Genomic DNA, 19,076 nt, shown 5'->3' with positions numbered 1-19,076 from the left:
CGTCTTGAACATACTGTACTATCACATGCAAAAATAATTCTATATTAAAAAATTATTATTTTGTAATATTTTTTAGATAAACAATTTTTTCATTTACCATTTTAAAAGAATAAATTAATTATTTTAAGTTACATAAAATAATTATTTTATGCAATAAAAATAAAATAATAAAATATTTTTTTTTAATAAATAAAATAAACTCACTTATTTCTATTGCAAAAGATGTGCGAGCCATCTAATCTATCTCATAACGCATAAAACCATTCGATGAACCGGTCTGATTATCATATTAGATCGGTCAAGTATCAGATCCGATGTGATCCGGCTAATTTTGGTGAAAAATCGGTGACTCGGCTCCGGTTTTAAAAAATATATTTTCAAAAGAAATTTTAAAAAAAATCATAATTGACATATTTGAGTGATCTGTTACATATTGACTTACATAAGTTATGTACCTACAATCTTAATATTATCTTAATTATGCACTATGCAGAGAATTTTGATTTAATAGTTAAAGATGTCGTTTACCAAACCTGAAACATCAATATAACAAATATTATGCGTTTGTTTGATCTTTTATTAGACAATAATATATAATTTATTATTTTTATATTAAAATATTTAAAATTTATATTTTTTTTCAACTATTTGAATATATTTATAACTTTTTAATATAAATTATAGATTTATATATAACCAACAAATAATGCACTTAATGATCTGATACCTTGAGAGGATCATTCACCCGACCGGTTTTAATAAGATTGCGTAAAACAAAAGAAACGAAAATCTTTCCCTCCTCAGTGATCAGAGCGTTGAAACTTTAATAATTTAAAAAATAATTAACCTCATCAAATATCAATGATATTTCATTAAAATATGAATGGAATGAAAGTAGACGCAGAATAAGAAGCTGGAAGCAAGCACTGTTTCCATGCCATTACGGTCTCTGCTCACAGACCGATCCACATTCAGATTTTCCCGAGATACTCACATTTTCCGGTAAAATGCTTTCATCCAAATCCCATGATTTTCGTTCAATCTGATTCCCTCTTATCAACTCCTGTCTTTTGCATTGCGCATTCTCTTCCCAATTTTAGTCGTCTTCAACGTATTTCCTTTTTTTTTTTTTTTTTTATCTCAATTTTAAGGGCAAGAAATTCGAGGAGTTCATACATGGCGCCTCCAATACTTTCCCTTGCTCTTCCCTCTGAGACCGGTCGAGTTCTCAGTATTCAATCTCATACCGTCCAGGTTTCTCTTTTTTTATTTTTTATTTTTGTCTTATTGAATTTTCATTTCTGCTTTTACTCATGTTTGCTTATTTAATAATAGGAAATCTACTTCTTATGGTGATGCAAAAAATCTTGTTCTAACAAAGTGGAGTATATAGTCGTAATATTAAAATTAAAGTTTTTTTTTTTTTTCTTAACCGGAAAGAAAGAAAAAAATAATTTTCATATTATAAGTGCTATTTCCCGAATTACATAGTTATAGTTATACTTGATCGCAAATTATTTTTGCATCAATAAAAGAGGGACCGTTAGTCATGATAAGACCTCCCCAATTAAGAGGTGAGGAGAGTTATATTTACAAACTCTTACAAATTACACTATATACTATTAGAAATACACTAGATTACATTGCGTACGTAGTGTAATTTGTAAAAATTTGTAAAAAATATATGTAAATACATCCTTCCTCTTAAGATGTTACCATAGTCCGATGTTAAAGTGAATAGTGAACCCGAGTGAATTTCAAAGGTGAGAATTTAAACGCATTTAAGATTTTTACGTGCAAAGTCAGGGTTTGAATTAATGATTCGTCCTTTGAGAGGGTTTTACCTAATCATTACACCAGGTAGCAATACCTGATACCTTGGTTTTTTTTTTTTTAAAAAAAAAGTGTTACCAATAGTAAGATCAAGGTGTTGAGGTGTTCTTATAATCCTGAACCGCTGGGCTGAATGTTACTAATAATACTGAATGTCATTGTCAGTTGCATGCACCTGGTTAAGTAATTACCTTTGACATTGTGGGTGTTTGTTGTTATTCTCAGGGGTATGTTGGTAATAAATCAGCTGTCTTCCCATTGCAACTACTAGGCTATGATGTGGATCCAATTAATTCTGTGCAGTTTTCAAATCATACAGGCAAGCTGCTTCTATTTCTTCATTCTCTCATGACTCTCAGACCTGATATATGGTGTGACTTCATCTGTTAATCTCAATAAGTTCAGGCATGGTATGTTATCCTTGTTAAAGTAACACTGAAAGTTGTAGTTTAATAGATTTGAGGATTATAATGCAGGATACCCGACGTTTAAGGGTCAGGTTTTGGATGGACAGCAACTCTGGGATCTAATAGAAGGCCTTGAAGGAAATGATTTATTATACTATACTCACTTGTTAACAGGTATTTTAAATATTGCCCTCTCTGTATTTTTAATCATGAACTGAATGGTGCTTCCCTCATGAACTGTATATTAAATAGGTAAAGGAGGTAGCTTACTCAAGTTTTGCCATGGTAGGTGGCAATCTGTCTTTCTTTAGAGGATGTGTTTTTTGAAAAAATTTGGTAGCTCTTAATAAAATGCTTCAATTGCCTTTACTGAAAATAAATGAAATGGTTCTTTGAGAGTCCCTTGATTGTCATGTTATTTTGGATATTAGAATTCTTAGATGAGTGTTCTAAAAAAGTTAATTTCTTTCTTCTTCTTTTTTGTGACAGACTGAAGTCTCTTTCTTTCAAAATCATTATTATGTATTATTGTTGAGCCATCCTGAAAGATTTGCTTTAGTGTTAAAAAAATCTCTGACAATTATGCTATGTATGCTATATTTCTGTGTAATGTGTACTACTGTAATATTCTCAGTTTGTCACTACTTTCATGCCAGTTTGTTACCTATTTTCATTGCTTCCTTTGGTTCTACTTTATGTATTTTCAGGTTATATTGGTTCAGTTTCTTTTCTAAACACTGTATTGGAAGTCATCAGCAAGCTTCGCTCAAAAAACCCTGAGCTTACATATGGTGAGACTATTGAAAATACTTGGGATTTGTTTGACACACTGGATAAAATTGCACAGGATAGGATAAGCTATCCTATCTGGCCTTATACAATGTTTGGTTTTATCCTTTTACATTTTCAGGTTCAGTTTAATATCAGACCATCTTATACTGGTCTAGCTTTTATGAATATTTAGATATTACTAAAAGGATACAATGGAAGACGTAATTTATGTCTTTAGACATAAAGGGAGAGAAAAAAAGAAGTGAGTTTACATACTGTTGTAGCTGATAGGGATTTTGCTTTTTTCTCTGTAGGTCTCAACTATAGTTTTTGCCCCAGAGGGCCTATACTGTTTTGTTGTGATTTTCGTTTAGTGTTGACAGTTGAAGCCTGGGAAATATGACTATAATTTTTTTTGTCTTTTTGGCACTCAATGTTTTTCTTTTTTTTTTAAGAAAAATTGTGCTTTCTTGTCAGTATGTGATCCAGTGATGGGTGATGATGGAAAGCTTTATGTTCCTCAAGAGCTGGTATCAGTCTACCGTGAAAAGGTAACACTGTTCTAAAAAGATGTTGTGGTGTGCAACTGCAAGTACAAATAATATATGGTTATATACAATGTAACAAGTTTGAGGTATATAGACTTATTTGGCTGAACCATTGTATACCTCAAGTTTAAGTCACCAGTAATTGAAAATTATATTTTAATGCACAGTTAACGGGTTCCTATTTTTTATGAGATGACATAATGATACTTCCGTTTGATGTAACCCATTTTTAAGTTGAGAAGTACTTTCCTAGTGTTAGCATCTGAGTAACACACATTTTGGCAGGTTGTTCCAGTAGCTTCCATGTTAACTCCCAACCAGTTTGAAGCAGAACTACTGACAGGATTCAGGTAATTGTAAAACCATTTAGATTGCTAAAAATTTCTGTTTTATAGGTTCCTTATATTTGATTTTTTTGCTGCACTGTATACATGGTAGCATATTAATTTCTTTTGCATTTTCTGTTCAGTAAAAAAAGCCCTTGACTAAATTTTGGTTGTAAAAGATTAACTTTGTTAAGATTAAGTTATGAATGTACCTCAAAAAATGAAATTATTTGGTGTCCATGTTCTGTTGTATGACATCAACAATTTTGATTTGCTTGTATTAGTCACTTTTTAATCCTTTTCCCTTATTTCTTTCTTCACCTCTCCTTTTTTTCTTTCTTTCTTTCTTTCCTTCTTTTCTTTTGTATCTCAATTTTTCCTCTCAATTGTTTTTTCTTTTATTTATTTATTTATGTATTTTCTTCTTTTTTCTTTATTTTATCTCTCTGTTTTTTTTTAAAAAAATTCCTTTTCTTTTTTCCTCTTCTGTATCTTTATATTTTTTTCTTTTTATTTTTTATTTTTTATTGCTATTTTTTTATTGTCTAGTGTTATATATATATATATATATATATATATATATATATATATTATATTTTTATCATTTTTTTCTTTAATCTTTTCATATTTTTTATTTGGGTTCATTTGCCACACGCCAACTAGTTTTGAATAAAAGTGTTGTTGATGTTGGTATTGTATTAGTCTCTAAATAAGGATTCATTTTGAGCTGCAACTTTCTTCCTTTAGTTTTATTTATAATTTTGGAGGGAGAGGGGAGTAGGTCTCATTAATATCTATGGTTCCTTCTCATACCCAGAGGTATATATCTTTGTTTTGCATGTGTGAGGACACCCACATTGAGGGAAAGAATCTTGGTAGTGCTTCGGGATGTCCTATGTGCACTGCTCCGTGCACTAAGGCATTTAGGCATTTGTGCGGGCCGCTAGAGGGAGCTTATGGCGGGGAGAGACCATTATTCATGGGCTAAGTGAACAACGATATTAAGTGGACTTAGACACCACAATCAATCCAAAACCTTAGGGCGTTAGGTGCATGAGTCCTTTTACTTACATAGTGCTTACTCAGTCTATTCTTAACTAGTGTGGACTTCAGTCATTCACATTTAGATTCCCCAACATCTCCCCCTCAAGAGTGAGTCTCAACACACATTAGCTCTCCTCAAACAGAAGTTTCTTTGAGTATTCATGGGGTTCATCAATGCTTGGCTTCTCATCAAGACATTGGCTCTTCCATCAAGACTTGGTTACACTCATTAAGACCTTAACATCTCACATCTTCAAATACTCGGATCACTACAGGCCAATCCATCATTGGCTCTCATACCACTTGTTGGACCAGCGAGGGGAGCTCATGGCGGGGAGAAACCGCCATCCAAAGTGAGCAGCGACATTAAGTGGGCTTAGACACCGCAATCAACCAAAAACCTTAAGGCATTAGGTGCATGGGTCATTCCATTTATATGGTGCTCCCTCAGTCCATTCTTAACCAATGTGAGACTTTACTCACTAAAACTTGGATTCCCCAACAATTTGTTGGTGGTATATTTGTGATTTGTCATTCATGGAACTAACTGGGTTTAGAGCCAACTCACACCCACAAATTGTCCTTTTTCTTAGAAGATAATGAGTAATTGAGAGTGTATTTTCAACAGGTAAAGATTTTACCGAGTTCTGTAATTTTATTTAATTTTTTTTCTTTTATCAGTTATCACCACTGGCAATACCAGATTTCTTCATATTTATTCTGTTTGTGCATATCCACAATATGTTCGTTTTACCTTCTAAATAATCCTATTTCATACTTATTACAGGATTCAGTCTGAAGGAGATGGTCGGGAAGCTTGTAAGTTTCTCCATGCAGTTGGGCCTTCAAAGGTTAGCTTTTATTTTTGTATGTTGAAAAACTTGCTTCTCTTTTTCTTTCTTTCTTCTTTTTTTTTTTTTTTTTGAATCCTTGAATTCTAAACTTTCTCCTTTGCACATAGGCTTGTACTGGTTCTGACTTTCCTTTCTGATCTCTGTATCTGGAAACTCTTTATCTCTATTATTGTTTTAAATTTAATGTTGTCCATGGCATCTATTATGACCAATTAGGTGCAAACGTTTCATACTTTTCCTTGTTATGCAAATTGATTATTCAATTAAGGTTTAAATCATGTGCTCATGAGTTTTGACTCCAGTAGTAAAGAAAAGATTCACTAATTGGATACTCTCGAAAATGCACTTTAATGATTTGAATGTGGGCCGATGTTATTCTGTGGAGAGCCGGGATATTTGGTATGCAGACAAAAAGAATAATCGGAACTGCCATTAAATTCTTGATAGTAAATATCCAAATTGGCCCTCAAAAGATATATGTGATGTCACATTGGTTCTCCATTTATAAAAATTGGTCCTCCAAAAAGATATATGCAACATCAAATTGGTCCTTTGATGTCACACTTTTGCCATCAAATTGCCCATAAAAGGATATAAAGTTGGTCCTTGAAGTTGAAAGAAAACCAGTGGCATTAATCGTCATTAAAGGACCAATTTGATGTTGCTAGTAAATGGGAGCCAATTTGATCTTACGTATATCTTTGGAGGACCAAAATAAGTGTTTACTCTTTTCTTGACAACTGAAATATTCAGTAGTGCAGCAGTTATGCAAATTTCGTTCTTAATTGTCATATAGCCCTTTAGATAGATCGAACCAAATCACTCTAGCCTGTCTTCCACCATATTTATTCTCACTTAATGGTAATACATTGCATATAAATACTTCTCAGCTTTCTGGATTGCAGACTCTAACCATTTTTTAAACTCAAAATTGTAGTTTTTTTTTTAATTATCATTATAATTTTAATCATTTTATCTTGTAAAAAATCATTTTAACTCAAAAGCTTAAGTTATTAGGTGAAGTTATATTAATGGTTTTTATATTATATTTCTCTAACATGCTCCCTCGCATAAGAATCCATTGGGTTTGAAGGGTGGACAATGCACAGGCCCTTCTACCTATGCTAAGAAACTCCACAATATTTAGTTATTTATTAATAGAATAAGGGCAGTGAGGATAGAACATGTGATTACTTGGTCACGAAGGCTCTGATATCTTGTAAAGAACCATTTCAATCTAAAAGCTTAAGTTGTTAGGTGAGATTACATTAATGATTTTTATATTATATTTCATTAACATATCTCTTTTCTTTTTTGTGAACTATTAATTAGATCTCTTATTTTATTTTGTTTTTGTTTTTTCCCCTTTAGTATCTGTTAGAATATTAGATATGATATGATTAGATTTGATTAGATATGATTGGATTCTGTCTTATCCGTAAATAGTCTGACTGTATTCTGACTGTATTAGGATTAAGTTTGGATTAGGTTTGGGCCTTACACTTAAGCCCATTAGGGTCTCTATATATTGTAACTCCTTGACACAGATCAATACACAACATATTATTCTTCTATTATTTTATATTCAAGTTGGTATCAGAGCTCTTTCGTTCTGGGAACCCTCGCTTCCGCTTAGAAACCTTGTTTTTTGCTTTAAAACCTAAGCCCACTGCTTAGGAGTCCTCTTTCTTGCCGTGCGTCCTTCCGGCAAGCCTTCTAGGGCTGTAAACAGCCTCTGAGTGATTTTTCCAAACGTGTCAGCACCTCCGACGGCCACCGGAACCACCGCCCGCCGTCAGAATCACTGTTCAGGCAACCGGAGACTTTTTCCGGCGACTTTTCCGACCAAACTTCACGCGATCAGGACCCTCTCTTCCCGGCGACCAGGTCTGTGGTGGTCCGGTCAGCAACGCATTTCCCACGCGCCGTCACGCGCCACCTGTCTTCTCTGCGCGTGGGCTTCACGCGCCACCTTCTACCGGCGCGTGAGCACTATTCCGGCGGCTTTTTCCGGCCGGTCTTGGACAGAGAAGCTCGCCTTCTCCTCCCCTTTCTGGATCTGTGATTGTTTCTCTGTGGGTCTGACCTTAGACGCGTGGTTCTTCTTGATTGGATATCGTTTGCCTTCGTTTACGGCTTTTATATTTTATCTTTAAATGGCAGCAGCATCTCCTGATCTCTCGGAGGTTAACTCTCCTTCTATTGTTGCAAATATAGCTCAGTCAGACAATGCATCATTTGGTTCAGGTTCAGACTATGCTGCACTTCAAACCCCTCTCAGGAAGGCTTCTCCTCAGTCTCAGCCTTATACTGGTAATCCTGTTGCTTGTGTTTCTCATTCTACATCACTTGGCACTTGGATATTTGACTCCGGTGCTACCGATCATCTCTGTGGTAATAAGGAACTCTTTACATCTCTTACTTATTCTGATCATTTACCGTCTTTTACCCTTGCGGATGGAACCAAAGCCCCCGTTCGTGGGATTGGACAAGCTCGTCCGACCTCTACCTTGGCCCTGACATCTGTCTATTACATTCCTGGCATCCCTTATAACTTAATTTCTATTAGTAAGTTGATGCACTCCCTCACTTGCACCATTACTTTCTCTAACCATTCTGTTTCTGTGCAGGATCCGGGTACGGGGAAAATGATTGGAGTGGGTCGTGAGTCACGAGGGCTTTATTATCTGGATGTGCCTCGTCCTTCAGTAGCATGCTCTCTCACAGAATCTCCACAACTTATCCACAGTCGCCTTGGTCATCCAAGTCTTTCAAAGTTGCAGAAAATGGTTCCTCTTTTGTCCGGTCTTCAGTCTTTAGATTGTGTGTCATGTCAACAAGGGAAGCATACACGCTCCTCTTTTGCCAGTCGAGTCAATAAACGAGCTGATGCTCCTTTCTCTCTTGTTCATTCAGATATTTAGGGTCCAAGTCGTACCTTGTCTGTCTTAGGTTTTCGGTATTTCGTTACCTTTATTGATGATTTTTCCCGTTGCACTTGGACCTATTTAATGAAAAATCGTTCCGAGCTATTCTCCATTTATAAAAAGTTTTCTACTGAGATCCATACTCAATTTGGTGTTTCTATTCGTATTCTACGTAGTGATAATGCTAAGGAATATGTTTCTATTGATTTTTCTAATTTCTTGGCCACACAAGGTACTTTACATCAAACTACTTGTCCTCACACTCCACAACAAAATGGGGTGGCTGAACGTAAAAACAGACATCTCATTGAAACTGCCCGTACCCTTCTTATTCATATGCAGGTTCCCCTTCACTTCTGGGCAGATGCTGTACTCATCTCTTGTTTTCTCATCAATCGCATGCCTTCATCTGTGCTCCACAATGACATTCCTCATAATCTATTGCTTCCAGATGTTCCTCTTTATCCTCTAACTCCACATGTCTTTGGTTGTACTTGTTTTGTTCATGATCTCACTCCTGGTAAGGATAAGTTAACATCCAAAGCCTTTCAGTGTATCTTTCTTGGTTATTCTCGTCTTCAAAAGGGTTATCGTTGTTATTCTCCCGACCTTAAGCGTTACTTAGTTTCCGCTGATGTCACTTTTCTTGATCAACAACCCTTTAATTCTATCCCATCTCAGATGTCACAGGTTGATCATGTCCTTCCTGTCCCTTTTCTTGACTTGTCTTTGCCAGTTGCAGGTGCTTCTATTCCAGATGAGCAACCTATTGCTTCTATACCTGAGGACCGTCCACTTCTCACCTATCAGCGTCGCAAAACTGTGCCTCCTGTCGACTCGACTCTTGCTGACTCATCGCCCACTGCTGTTGCTTCTTCCCCTCCGGATCCTTCATCAGAGACTCTTCCCATTGCTCAAAGAAAAGGTACACGTACTACTCGTAACCCTTATCCTCTTTATACCTTTTTGAGTTATGACCGTCTTTCTTCACCTCATTTCACCTTTGTTTCTAGTCTTTCTTCTATTTCTATTCCTAAGACCACAGGTGAAGCACTTTCCCATCCAGGGTGGCGTCAAGCAATGCTTGATGAGATGACTGTACTTCATTCCAATGGCACTTGGGACCTTGTTTCTGCTCCTCCAGAGAAGTCTATAGTTGGTTGTCGCTGGGTTTTTACTGTGAAAGTTGGACCTGATGGCCATATTGATCGTCTCAAGGCACGTTTAGTTGCCAAGGGTTTTACTCAAATCTTTGGCCTTGATTATAGCGATACATTTTCTCCGGTCGCTAAGATGGCGTCAGTCCGCCTCTTTCTTGCCCTTGCTGCTGTTCGTCACTAGCCACTCCTTCAACTTGACATCAAAAATGCCTTTCTTCATGGTGATTTACAAGAAGAAGTTTACATGGAGCAACCACCTGGTTTTGTTGCTCAGGGGGAGTCTGGAAAGGTGTGTCGTCTTCGGAAATCCTTATATGGTCTTAAGCAGTCTCCTCGAGCATGGTTCAGTCGTTTCAGTTCTGCTGTTCTGGCGTTTGGCTTAATCCGCAGTAAAGTTGACCATTCTGTGTTTTATAGGATTACATCTCCTGATAAGTGTATCTATTTGTTAGTCTATGTTGACGACATCATTCTCACCGGAAGTGATCAAGACGGAATTCGTCAGTTAAAACAGCATTTGTTTAGTACATTTCAAACAAAGGACCTTGGGAAGCTGCGTTACTTCTTGGGAATTGAGGTGGCGCAATCAAGACAAGGCATTTCTATCTGTCAAAGGAAATATGCCTTGGATATCCTAGAAGAAACTGGTATGTTGGGGAGTAAACCAGTTGATACACCTATGGATCCTAATGTCAAGTTATTACCCGGACAGGGGGAGCCGTTATCTGATCCTGGACGTTATCGGAGGCTAATTGGGAAGCTCAATTATCTTACTGTGACTAGGCCAGATATTTCTTTCGCTATCAGTACGGCCAGTCAGTTCCTGTATCTATTTGTTTATTCAAATAATAAATTTCTGCCAGATTCTTCGCCCATGCAAATTGTGGATTTTAACTTCATACAACATCATAGAGAGATTGGATATAAGAAATAAGAATGTCCTAAAGTAGTACATTTCTAGTGCACAGACAACCTACAAGCCACTCACACACACAAAAAGAGCAGCTTGAATCTAAATTACACATGTGAATGCGATGCTTGAATCTGTGTATTTAAGTATTCTTTTCATAGTGTTCCTTCCTTTTTTTAACGCCAAGAAATTGTCTACACCTAATGTAGGTATGTAACCATTCACATTGACCTTTTCTATGATGATTACTTATTGTCCAAAGTGTAATTTAGGTTCTATTACTCTCAGTCATTTAGCTGATGTATATGCTCCTTCAGGTTGTAATTACAAGTATAAATATAGATGGGATTCTTCTCGTTATTGGCAGTCATCAAAAGGAACAGGTGAATTGAATGTTACTTATAATGCTATCGTAAGTTGTAATTTATTTCTAATTTCAGATATATGAGTAGTAATGGAGATCAAGTTTACCAAATTTTCGTTGTCAATTCACATAATATGTATGCCTACATATTGTGTCTTGACAGTGATTTGTAAAATGTTTTTTTTTTTTCACAATTCTATAATTTTCTGAAAGCCAGACTGAGTTGTTGTGGAGTTAGAGTTAGGTCTGTGTCCCTCAAAGGGTGTAGTATCTTGCTATGTCGGTGCTCAAGAGGCAATGATATGAACCACAGCTTTGGAAGAGTTACCATGAGTGTTATCTAGAGTATGACGGAGGGAGGGGGAAGGTGTAAGGGCACAGTTGCTTTATATTTCTGCAGAGTAACAACTCGTGAAAGTAATGGATACAAGATGCCTCTTTAGGTGGAGAAGAGTAATATTTATAGGTGGGAGATATTCCCTAACGATATGAGAGAAAATTAATAAGCCTAATCGTTTGCCCAATACCTCATTGCCGAGTGCGAGGAATTGCACCTCAATTGTGGGAGTGCACAATGGGTCGACTATGTAGGGAGTGAGGGATTCTCTGAGGTGAGGTTCATGTGCTCACTATGAGAGGGTAGGGGTGTAAACCCTTAAGGCCTTCACAGGCTGGCTCATATGCATTGGTCTGTGATGGCCGGTCCAAATCACAGACCGAACTACGCATTTCAACCAAAAAACTGGTGAACTAGTTAGTTTTCTGGTTAAGTTAGCACCTCATGACTACAGAAGCTAAGTATTGGTCTTCTTTTATATATATTTCAACCACAGTCGAATAACTAACATTGAAGCACTGCTTTGGTCTTCTTTCCTACGCTCTTCATCCACATTTTTAATTCTGTATACTTAGTGGTTTTATTCTGTACACTATGTCCTCTTCATGGTAACAACCTGAACTTGTATTTTCTTTGTGTGATAGGGACAGCCTCCCAAACAATTTAAGATCGTGATTCCGAAAATTCCAGCTTATTTTACGGTATGAGTATTCCATTAATACTTCTGTTGATTTATGGTTTTACGAAGATCAATTTTTACAGCGTTAAAAAAAAAGTAGTCAACGTCAAAAGTTTATTTGGAGCCAAACGTGGATGAGTTCAGCTTGAACTATTCAATGATTTTACATTTGTAATATATGGATTATCAAAGACATATCTTCCTATTTCCCAAAATAGGCCCGAGCTGCATAGACTCCTGTTCATTCGCATGTATAGCCCCAATAAACACCTTTTTCTTCTTTGCATTGCACAAAATACAAAGATTGCAATGTTTTCACTTTAAAACACCGCATCTTCATTGCAGTAGCTATATGCTTCTTGGAAAAAATAGAGAGGAATGGGATGGTCTTCGGTTCATCTTCACCATAAAAACACCATGCTTGTTCACCAAAGAATAAATAGGAACGAAATTTTATTCAATTTTGTTTTTTCAAATAACCAAATCGACTTTTAAATTCAATTTATTCAATAAAGTTCTCTAATGCCTTCAAACATTCAATAACTAGAACCTCATGTTTTTATGTTCTTATGCTCGTAGGGAACGGGAGATCTCATGACTGCACTTCTTCTTGGTTGGAGTAATGTAATGCCTTTGCTTAAAGTGTTTGGCTATAGTTATAGGGTCTTGCTAGTAATTTCGTAATAGTAACCACATATTTGTCTTTATTCATTCCAGAAATACCCAGATAACCTTGAGATGGCTGCAGAACTCGCAGTGTCAAGCTTGCAGGTACTTATTTTCTTGATGTGTGATATTAATATTATTCTTTTCTTCCTCTTCTCTGATATTGTGCAAGTACTGTTGGCGTTATAGAAAGCTTTCCATCATTTGACATATTTGACTGATTTATTACCGCCTTCTTGTATTGTAAGGACATTAATTTCGAGACTTTTAAACTTCGGTATTCATGTTGAATGAATCCACAATCTTTGAATAATTGATAACTGATGGTGCAAGTATCATCAATATGTGCAGGCACTTTTGCAAAGGACACTCCGTGACTATACAAGCGCTGGACATGATCCCCAGTCAACCAGTTTAGAAATCAGATTAATTCAAAGCCAGGATGATATTCGCAGCCCACAAGTAAAATTTAAAGCTGAAATATACAGCTAAATTGGTGATATGATTTGAACATGTATGTGCCTGTATATTAGTAAATTTTTTTTGAAAGGGTGTTACGGAAATTACAAGAAATTAAGAAGGAAAGTTGCTTCATTTATCACCTATTTATTGGAGTGTTACTAAAAGGCAACTCTACTATTTACCAGGATGACAGGTTTTTGCTAAATGTTAAAATAAGGAATAACTAGTCTGAATTTATTATTAATTTCTTTTTTTCCATTCTCGTCCATTTCATATCTACCGATATATCCCAATTTTATATTTATATATCTTTTTGTTGAAGTTGAGAAAATAAAAGAAATGTATTCTACAAATACCCTTGCATTGATATGGACACATGACATTGAATCGCTAATTGTGCTATATGTTGTACATTAGGGGAAAATTTACTCCGGATAGAGTTTGGACTGTATATTTACCGAGTTTGAAGTTTGAATTTCATCTTTATAATATGAAAGCTTTTTTTTGTGCTAATATTCTCTGGTTTTATTTTATTTTTTTTAGTAAAATGATAATATTTGAAAATTTTGTATCAGGAGCAGAATAGCATAGAGTTTAGATATGAAGGCCTAAAAATGATATATTTAGTCTGACTCTATAATAGTGTATAGTACTTAAAATTGATTTGATATGCTTTCATGTAATTTGATACAGCTGACACAGTAGAATGTGCTTTATAGGAAAAGTTGGTCATTAGGCAATTTCTATATCCTAGCAAGAGTCAAAGTTAAAAGGCAATGAGAGATACATTTGATTTGTCATGTGCTGATGCATGTATGCATTCATCATCATTTCATTCCAAGTTGGTGTCTCCTGCATGTGGATGTTAATTCCCCATGGTAGATGATTGTAGGAGTACAGCTGCGTCATCTTTGAAGGATGATAGTCATGGTAATATCCATGTATGTTGGCCATCAGAGATGGTTGATGATCGTATTCACTAATCGGTGATGCTCCCCGTGCCCATTCTTGACTCCCTAAGCCAGAGTAATTAGTTCCACTATTCTGTTGAAAACTTGCAGGCCTCATCATGCTCTCCTCCCATTCTGGATTTTCATTGAATGTGGTAAAATTTTGATCGGTTCCATTGTTAAAATTTTTCAAAAACGATGGTGCTGCTAAATGTTTGTTGATCTGGCTTTTCATGGCTCTGGCATCCATATCCTGATTAAAACACCATTCAGGTCCCCAGTGATTTTTGCCAAAGAAGGTGGGAATCATATACTGATTTTCAGAGATACTGGGGTCATTCATTATATATTGAGCTTCATGGTTGGCTTGTTCTTGTTCTTGGTTGTAACCTGCATTCCATATCTCTGCATGTTTACCAACTTTGGCCAATTTCTGGACCAAAGTGGAAGGATTGACAATGCCTGTGACAATTACCTTCTGCTCTTCTGAATTAATGTCTACTTTGTAGACACCTGATCCAAACTCGAAAGCATGTTAAAGAAGGATATCAATGTAAATTCAATTTTGGATATAAACAATGGAAAATAGCTAATAACTTAATCTTCTATCTATACATTTGGAAGTTGGAACTACAAAGGAAAATAGAATTGAAAAGGTGTTAGATTTATATTTTCTTCTATTTTGCTGTTTGCACTACACCATTCTCACTAGCCGACCATTTATTGTATCACACTCCTCTCCTTTTCCTTTTATGTCTTTTTCTGCCCAAGTAACCTCTGATATAGGGTTTTAACTTTTTTGGGCTAATGTCGTTGTGGGGCATTGATCATGGGGAAAAATTGTTGATTCATGCATATACCTGAATTTAAGCCTTGAAAACCAGGTTTGGCTTGACTTTCCAACTAATTCACTGACAAGGAAATCAGAATCAAACAAAGAATTGTTTCAAGGAAAACGCTGAACTGTTTCTTTAGTTTCCTAGTTCAAAATATCCAATGAGTGTTACTTAACTCCAACATGGAAAAGCTTACTAGCCACAAACCAACTAAAAACAGTCTGCGAGTGGTTCCTTACTGCATAATGTGTTTATCTTAACATAGTTGTTATATCTATTTCAAAATAAATAAATAAAATCTCCCAACTTAATGTGCCAATGGCTTGTTAGGACTCGATTTTCATTACTTACCCATCCTTTGTCTTCATTATATTTTTAATTTCTTATATATAATATTTTGTTTTAATTCTTATTTTTCTTCCAACTTTCTATTGTATGCTCAGTATATGACCAGGAAAGCTTATACAAAATGGTACTTAAGAGATGAATATAGAAATTGAAAAATAGAGTAAATATTTAAACTTTACCTTCAATTTTTCGGAGTACTTTCCTTACTTTTTTTATGCACCCTTGACAGTTCATGTGTACTTTGAGAACAAACGTCTGCGCAAGCCAAGTGTGAATATATACATCTCAGACAAAATGTAAATAAATTTAGTGAGAAGTGAAATAAATTAAACAAAAAGTTTAGAAGGGTGAATGGCAAGATGGTGGACCTCAAATAACTCGTATTCACTTGTTGACATTTCAGGCAGTGCTTGTGGCTTGAATATCAGTACAGAATGTTTCTTCCCCTTTTACTTCTTCTGTAATGTGTTTTATTTTGTGTAAAGCAACTCAAATAGGAACCCAGTACTATGAAGACAAAGGTCTCCAATGATGTTTAAAGGCCAAAATAAATAAACAGCAAGAGACATATTGTTGGGAAATTGTGATTTGACTAGGCTTAGTGTCCTTGCCACTTTGTCAGGCAGAGTCCTTATGCTTGTCATGCACACAGTAGTTTTCTCTTAACAATGATTTTGCACACTGATCTTGTGATAAGAGTTGCAGGGCTCATAGGTGCAGGATGCGTGCCAGTCTTAGCAGGTTTGACCCCTTCCAAATGTAGAACACGCAGTTTCTATGCAAAAGGAAAAAATTCAAAAAATAAAATAAAAATTTACTGTTAATTTTCTCTAAAACCACTTATTATTCTTTTCAAAATTTTGAACCATTTATATCCTTGCTTAACGTTTTTCTATCATTTATTCCATTAATTTAAAGTTTATTTATCACTTTAAGAAGGTAAATGACAAAAAAAAAACTTTAAGTTAGGTAATAAATAATTTAAAATTTCGGAAATCAAATATGTGATTATGAAAAAGCTTATAGGGAAATTTTTGAAGTTTTCACAAGAATTATTAACAATTCCAAAAATAGCAAAAAATATTACCATAGAATATATATATATATATATATATATATATATTTTCTAATTCTAATTAAGAAAAACTAATCCTCCGGTTTTCAATGATCAAAGTTCACAAATTACAAAGAGAAGAGAAAAAAAATCCTTCACTACCTCTTTTCAACAATATTTTTCACAACGATCATGTTTAACCTTTTATCATTGTTTTGATAATGAGAAAGCCAACTTTGAGATATATGTATAAGGAGTTGCTTAGATCGAAGCAAATGGGTTCGTGCAAAATTATAAAAAAAAAAGGTTTAATATCTCTAATGTTTTAAGAAATAAAATTATTTTCGACATACACATATAAAAATATAAAAATATAGGGAAATATCAATCTCATGTTACATGAAATAACAATTCTCTCCTACACACTCAAAAAGATATGAGTCTCACTTTAATTTTTTTCCCTCTTTTCCCATGCAATGGAATCCATATAAAATTGTGAATGTAACATGAGATAAACATCTCCCGTTACATAAGAAAATATAATCCCCAAAATATATAGGGTTCATTTTTTTTTTAATCTTATTTTCACATGGCCTGATATATGCCTACATATTTTTATATATATAAAAAATAATTTTATTTTCTACGACATTAAACATCAAACCCAAAATAAGATGTGTAAATAAAGAGAATAATTTCACGAAATGCTATTGAAGTGTTGACCCAAATAACTTGAGACTGGAGACTTGTGGGTTTGTGGCCTGTTTGGATAGATTTTTTTAATTTTCTTTTTAAATCTAATTAATTTTAATTTTGATAAAAAAATATTTTCAAAATAAATAAGACATAAAAAACATTCTTTTTCATAAATCCATCTAAACGCGGGTTAAGTTGTCCAGTCCAGTGGCATATTAATGTAAGAAAAATATTTTTCGATTTACGTATAAAGTTTTTTTTTTTTTAATAAATATGGGACCTATCACTAATTGAATCAGAATTCAATTCTTATGCAATATAAAAAAATCAAACCCTCGCTCTTTTGTAATGGCCTATAGTAGTTAGCCCCACAAAAGCTCTTCCATTTCATACGTTAAAAAATGAGAAATAATTATCTCATGTTGCATGAGATAATTATCTCATTGCAACAAAGATAAAATAGTGGGATCTACTATTTTTTTTAAAAAAAAGTAGTGAATTCCACAAATTTATTTCTGTTGCATAAGATAATTATCTCATTCATATAACATGAGATTAATAAATCTCTTAAAAAATAGTTCCTTTTCTCAGTCTAGTACGGATCCTGCTCCAAATTATGATTAGGTGCCTGACAACATCTGCAAATATAATAATACTACACAAGTGGGTATAATGATGCCTTAAGTTGAAATTTCAAAATTCAATATAACGAAAAAGATAACCATTTATTCTCGTTAAGCAAACAACAGTCTACGCAGGTCATTTTGAAGTGACTTGTTTTACCATACCACTTTTACATTATTAAAAAAATAAAAACAAACGTGTGTTACTATTACTTGTTAGTCAGCTCCCAAGACGGCATTGAAATTTGACAAGTAATACTGAATCTAATGGTTTTGAATGCTTGTGGTGCAGTGATACTTAAAATTGAAATTTTATCTAAGATCGGAGGAAGAATTAAAAATTATAAAAGTTAAAATTTAACATAAAAAATTGTAAAAAATGAAAAAGAGTTTGAAATTTTGATAAAATTATTTTGATTAAAAAAAATTAAAAAATCATAAAATTACAAATTTAAATCGAGATTTTAATTACTATATTCATGCACAATTGTCGTTTTGTGCACGAGAGAAAGACACTGCGAAACAAAGACAGAAAACTAGGATTGGTTGCTAAGGCTTAAATGAAATTTAGTGTGTCTCACATTTTATTTAGTTTTTAATGATAACAAATAAATAAAATAATTGTGGTAAGATTTAATATGTGAATTATTTGTAGAATTAAGTCTAAAAAAAATAGAATTTAATGAAGATATTATAAATTCTATTTAAGAGAAATTTTGATTCCTTCTTCCTGTCTCCGATTGTCAAAATATTTAGGGATTGACCGGAAAACACTAATATTAGAAAGCAATTGAAACAATTTTGATTATGTATCTTAATTAGAAAAAATTTAAATCAAATTATTTTTTATTTAGAAAATTATTTTTTAATCAAATCCTTTTTGTTGAGAAAAATATTTTTCGAATCTTTGTATTAAGTTAGAGAAGATAAAATTAAATTGAAAGAATATTATTTTAGCTAGCTTAGATATTGATAGAAAGGGCCAATGATATACAATTTGACAATGGAATAAAACTTTGAAGAAAAGAAAAATATAGAATCAAAGGCAGTTAATCTCTCGTAGGGTATCTCTTTACTTTATGCTTATTTTATAGAAGTCAGTGAGGTAACCATTATTGTTCTCTTTCTGGATTAGAGTTAAGCTAACATTGTGTTTTGTACTTGTTAGGGGTTCGATAATAGAGACAATTTATTTGTGTAAATTGGGACACCTGAATCTAGAGGTAGCTTGGAATAAATTATTGTGTTTTACTTTAAATTGAGTTTGACTTATAATAGGTG

At 34.2% G+C, this 19,076-nt stretch overlaps 2 protein-coding genes across 2 annotated transcripts; one reads left to right on the top strand and one right to left on the bottom strand.

Annotated features, from left to right (window-relative positions):
• Window positions 1–1,152: 1,152 nt before the first annotated feature.
• LOC133312951 (pyridoxal kinase-like) lies at window positions 1,153–13,474 on the top strand. The gene is made up of 12 exons (XM_061514248.1): window positions 1,153–1,254; window positions 2,059–2,152; window positions 2,310–2,414; window positions 2,948–3,031; window positions 3,489–3,562; window positions 3,845–3,909; window positions 5,717–5,780; window positions 11,098–11,163; window positions 12,126–12,182; window positions 12,740–12,784; window positions 12,878–12,931; window positions 13,178–13,474. Exons 1-12 carry the CDS (start codon window positions 1,177–1,179, stop codon window positions 13,316–13,318), a joined length of 927 nt encoding a protein of 308 aa, XP_061370232.1. The 5' UTR covers window positions 1,153–1,176; the 3' UTR covers window positions 13,319–13,474.
• A 564-nt stretch (window positions 13,475–14,038) lies between these two features.
• On the bottom strand, window positions 14,039–15,820 carry LOC133312962 (uncharacterized). Its single transcript, XM_061514261.1, has 3 exons — window positions 15,791–15,820; window positions 15,602–15,677; window positions 14,039–14,751 (listed from the first exon to the last, which is right to left on the bottom strand). The coding sequence occupies exons 1-3, from the start codon at window positions 15,818–15,820 to the stop codon at window positions 14,039–14,041; spliced, it is 819 nt and encodes a 272-aa protein (XP_061370245.1).
• Between the last annotated feature and the right edge of the window lie 3,256 nt (window positions 15,821–19,076).

This window comes from Gastrolobium bilobum, unplaced genomic scaffold (genome assembly GCF_033153095.1).
Source record: "Gastrolobium bilobum isolate Gb01-03AN ecotype WA unplaced genomic scaffold, APGP_CSIRO_Gbil_v1 utg918, whole genome shotgun sequence".
NCBI classification, from domain to species: domain Eukaryota; kingdom Viridiplantae; phylum Streptophyta; class Magnoliopsida; order Fabales; family Fabaceae; genus Gastrolobium; species Gastrolobium bilobum.
Note: the sequence above shows the minus strand (reverse complement) of the source record. Positions and strands in the feature narration are given on the sequence as shown.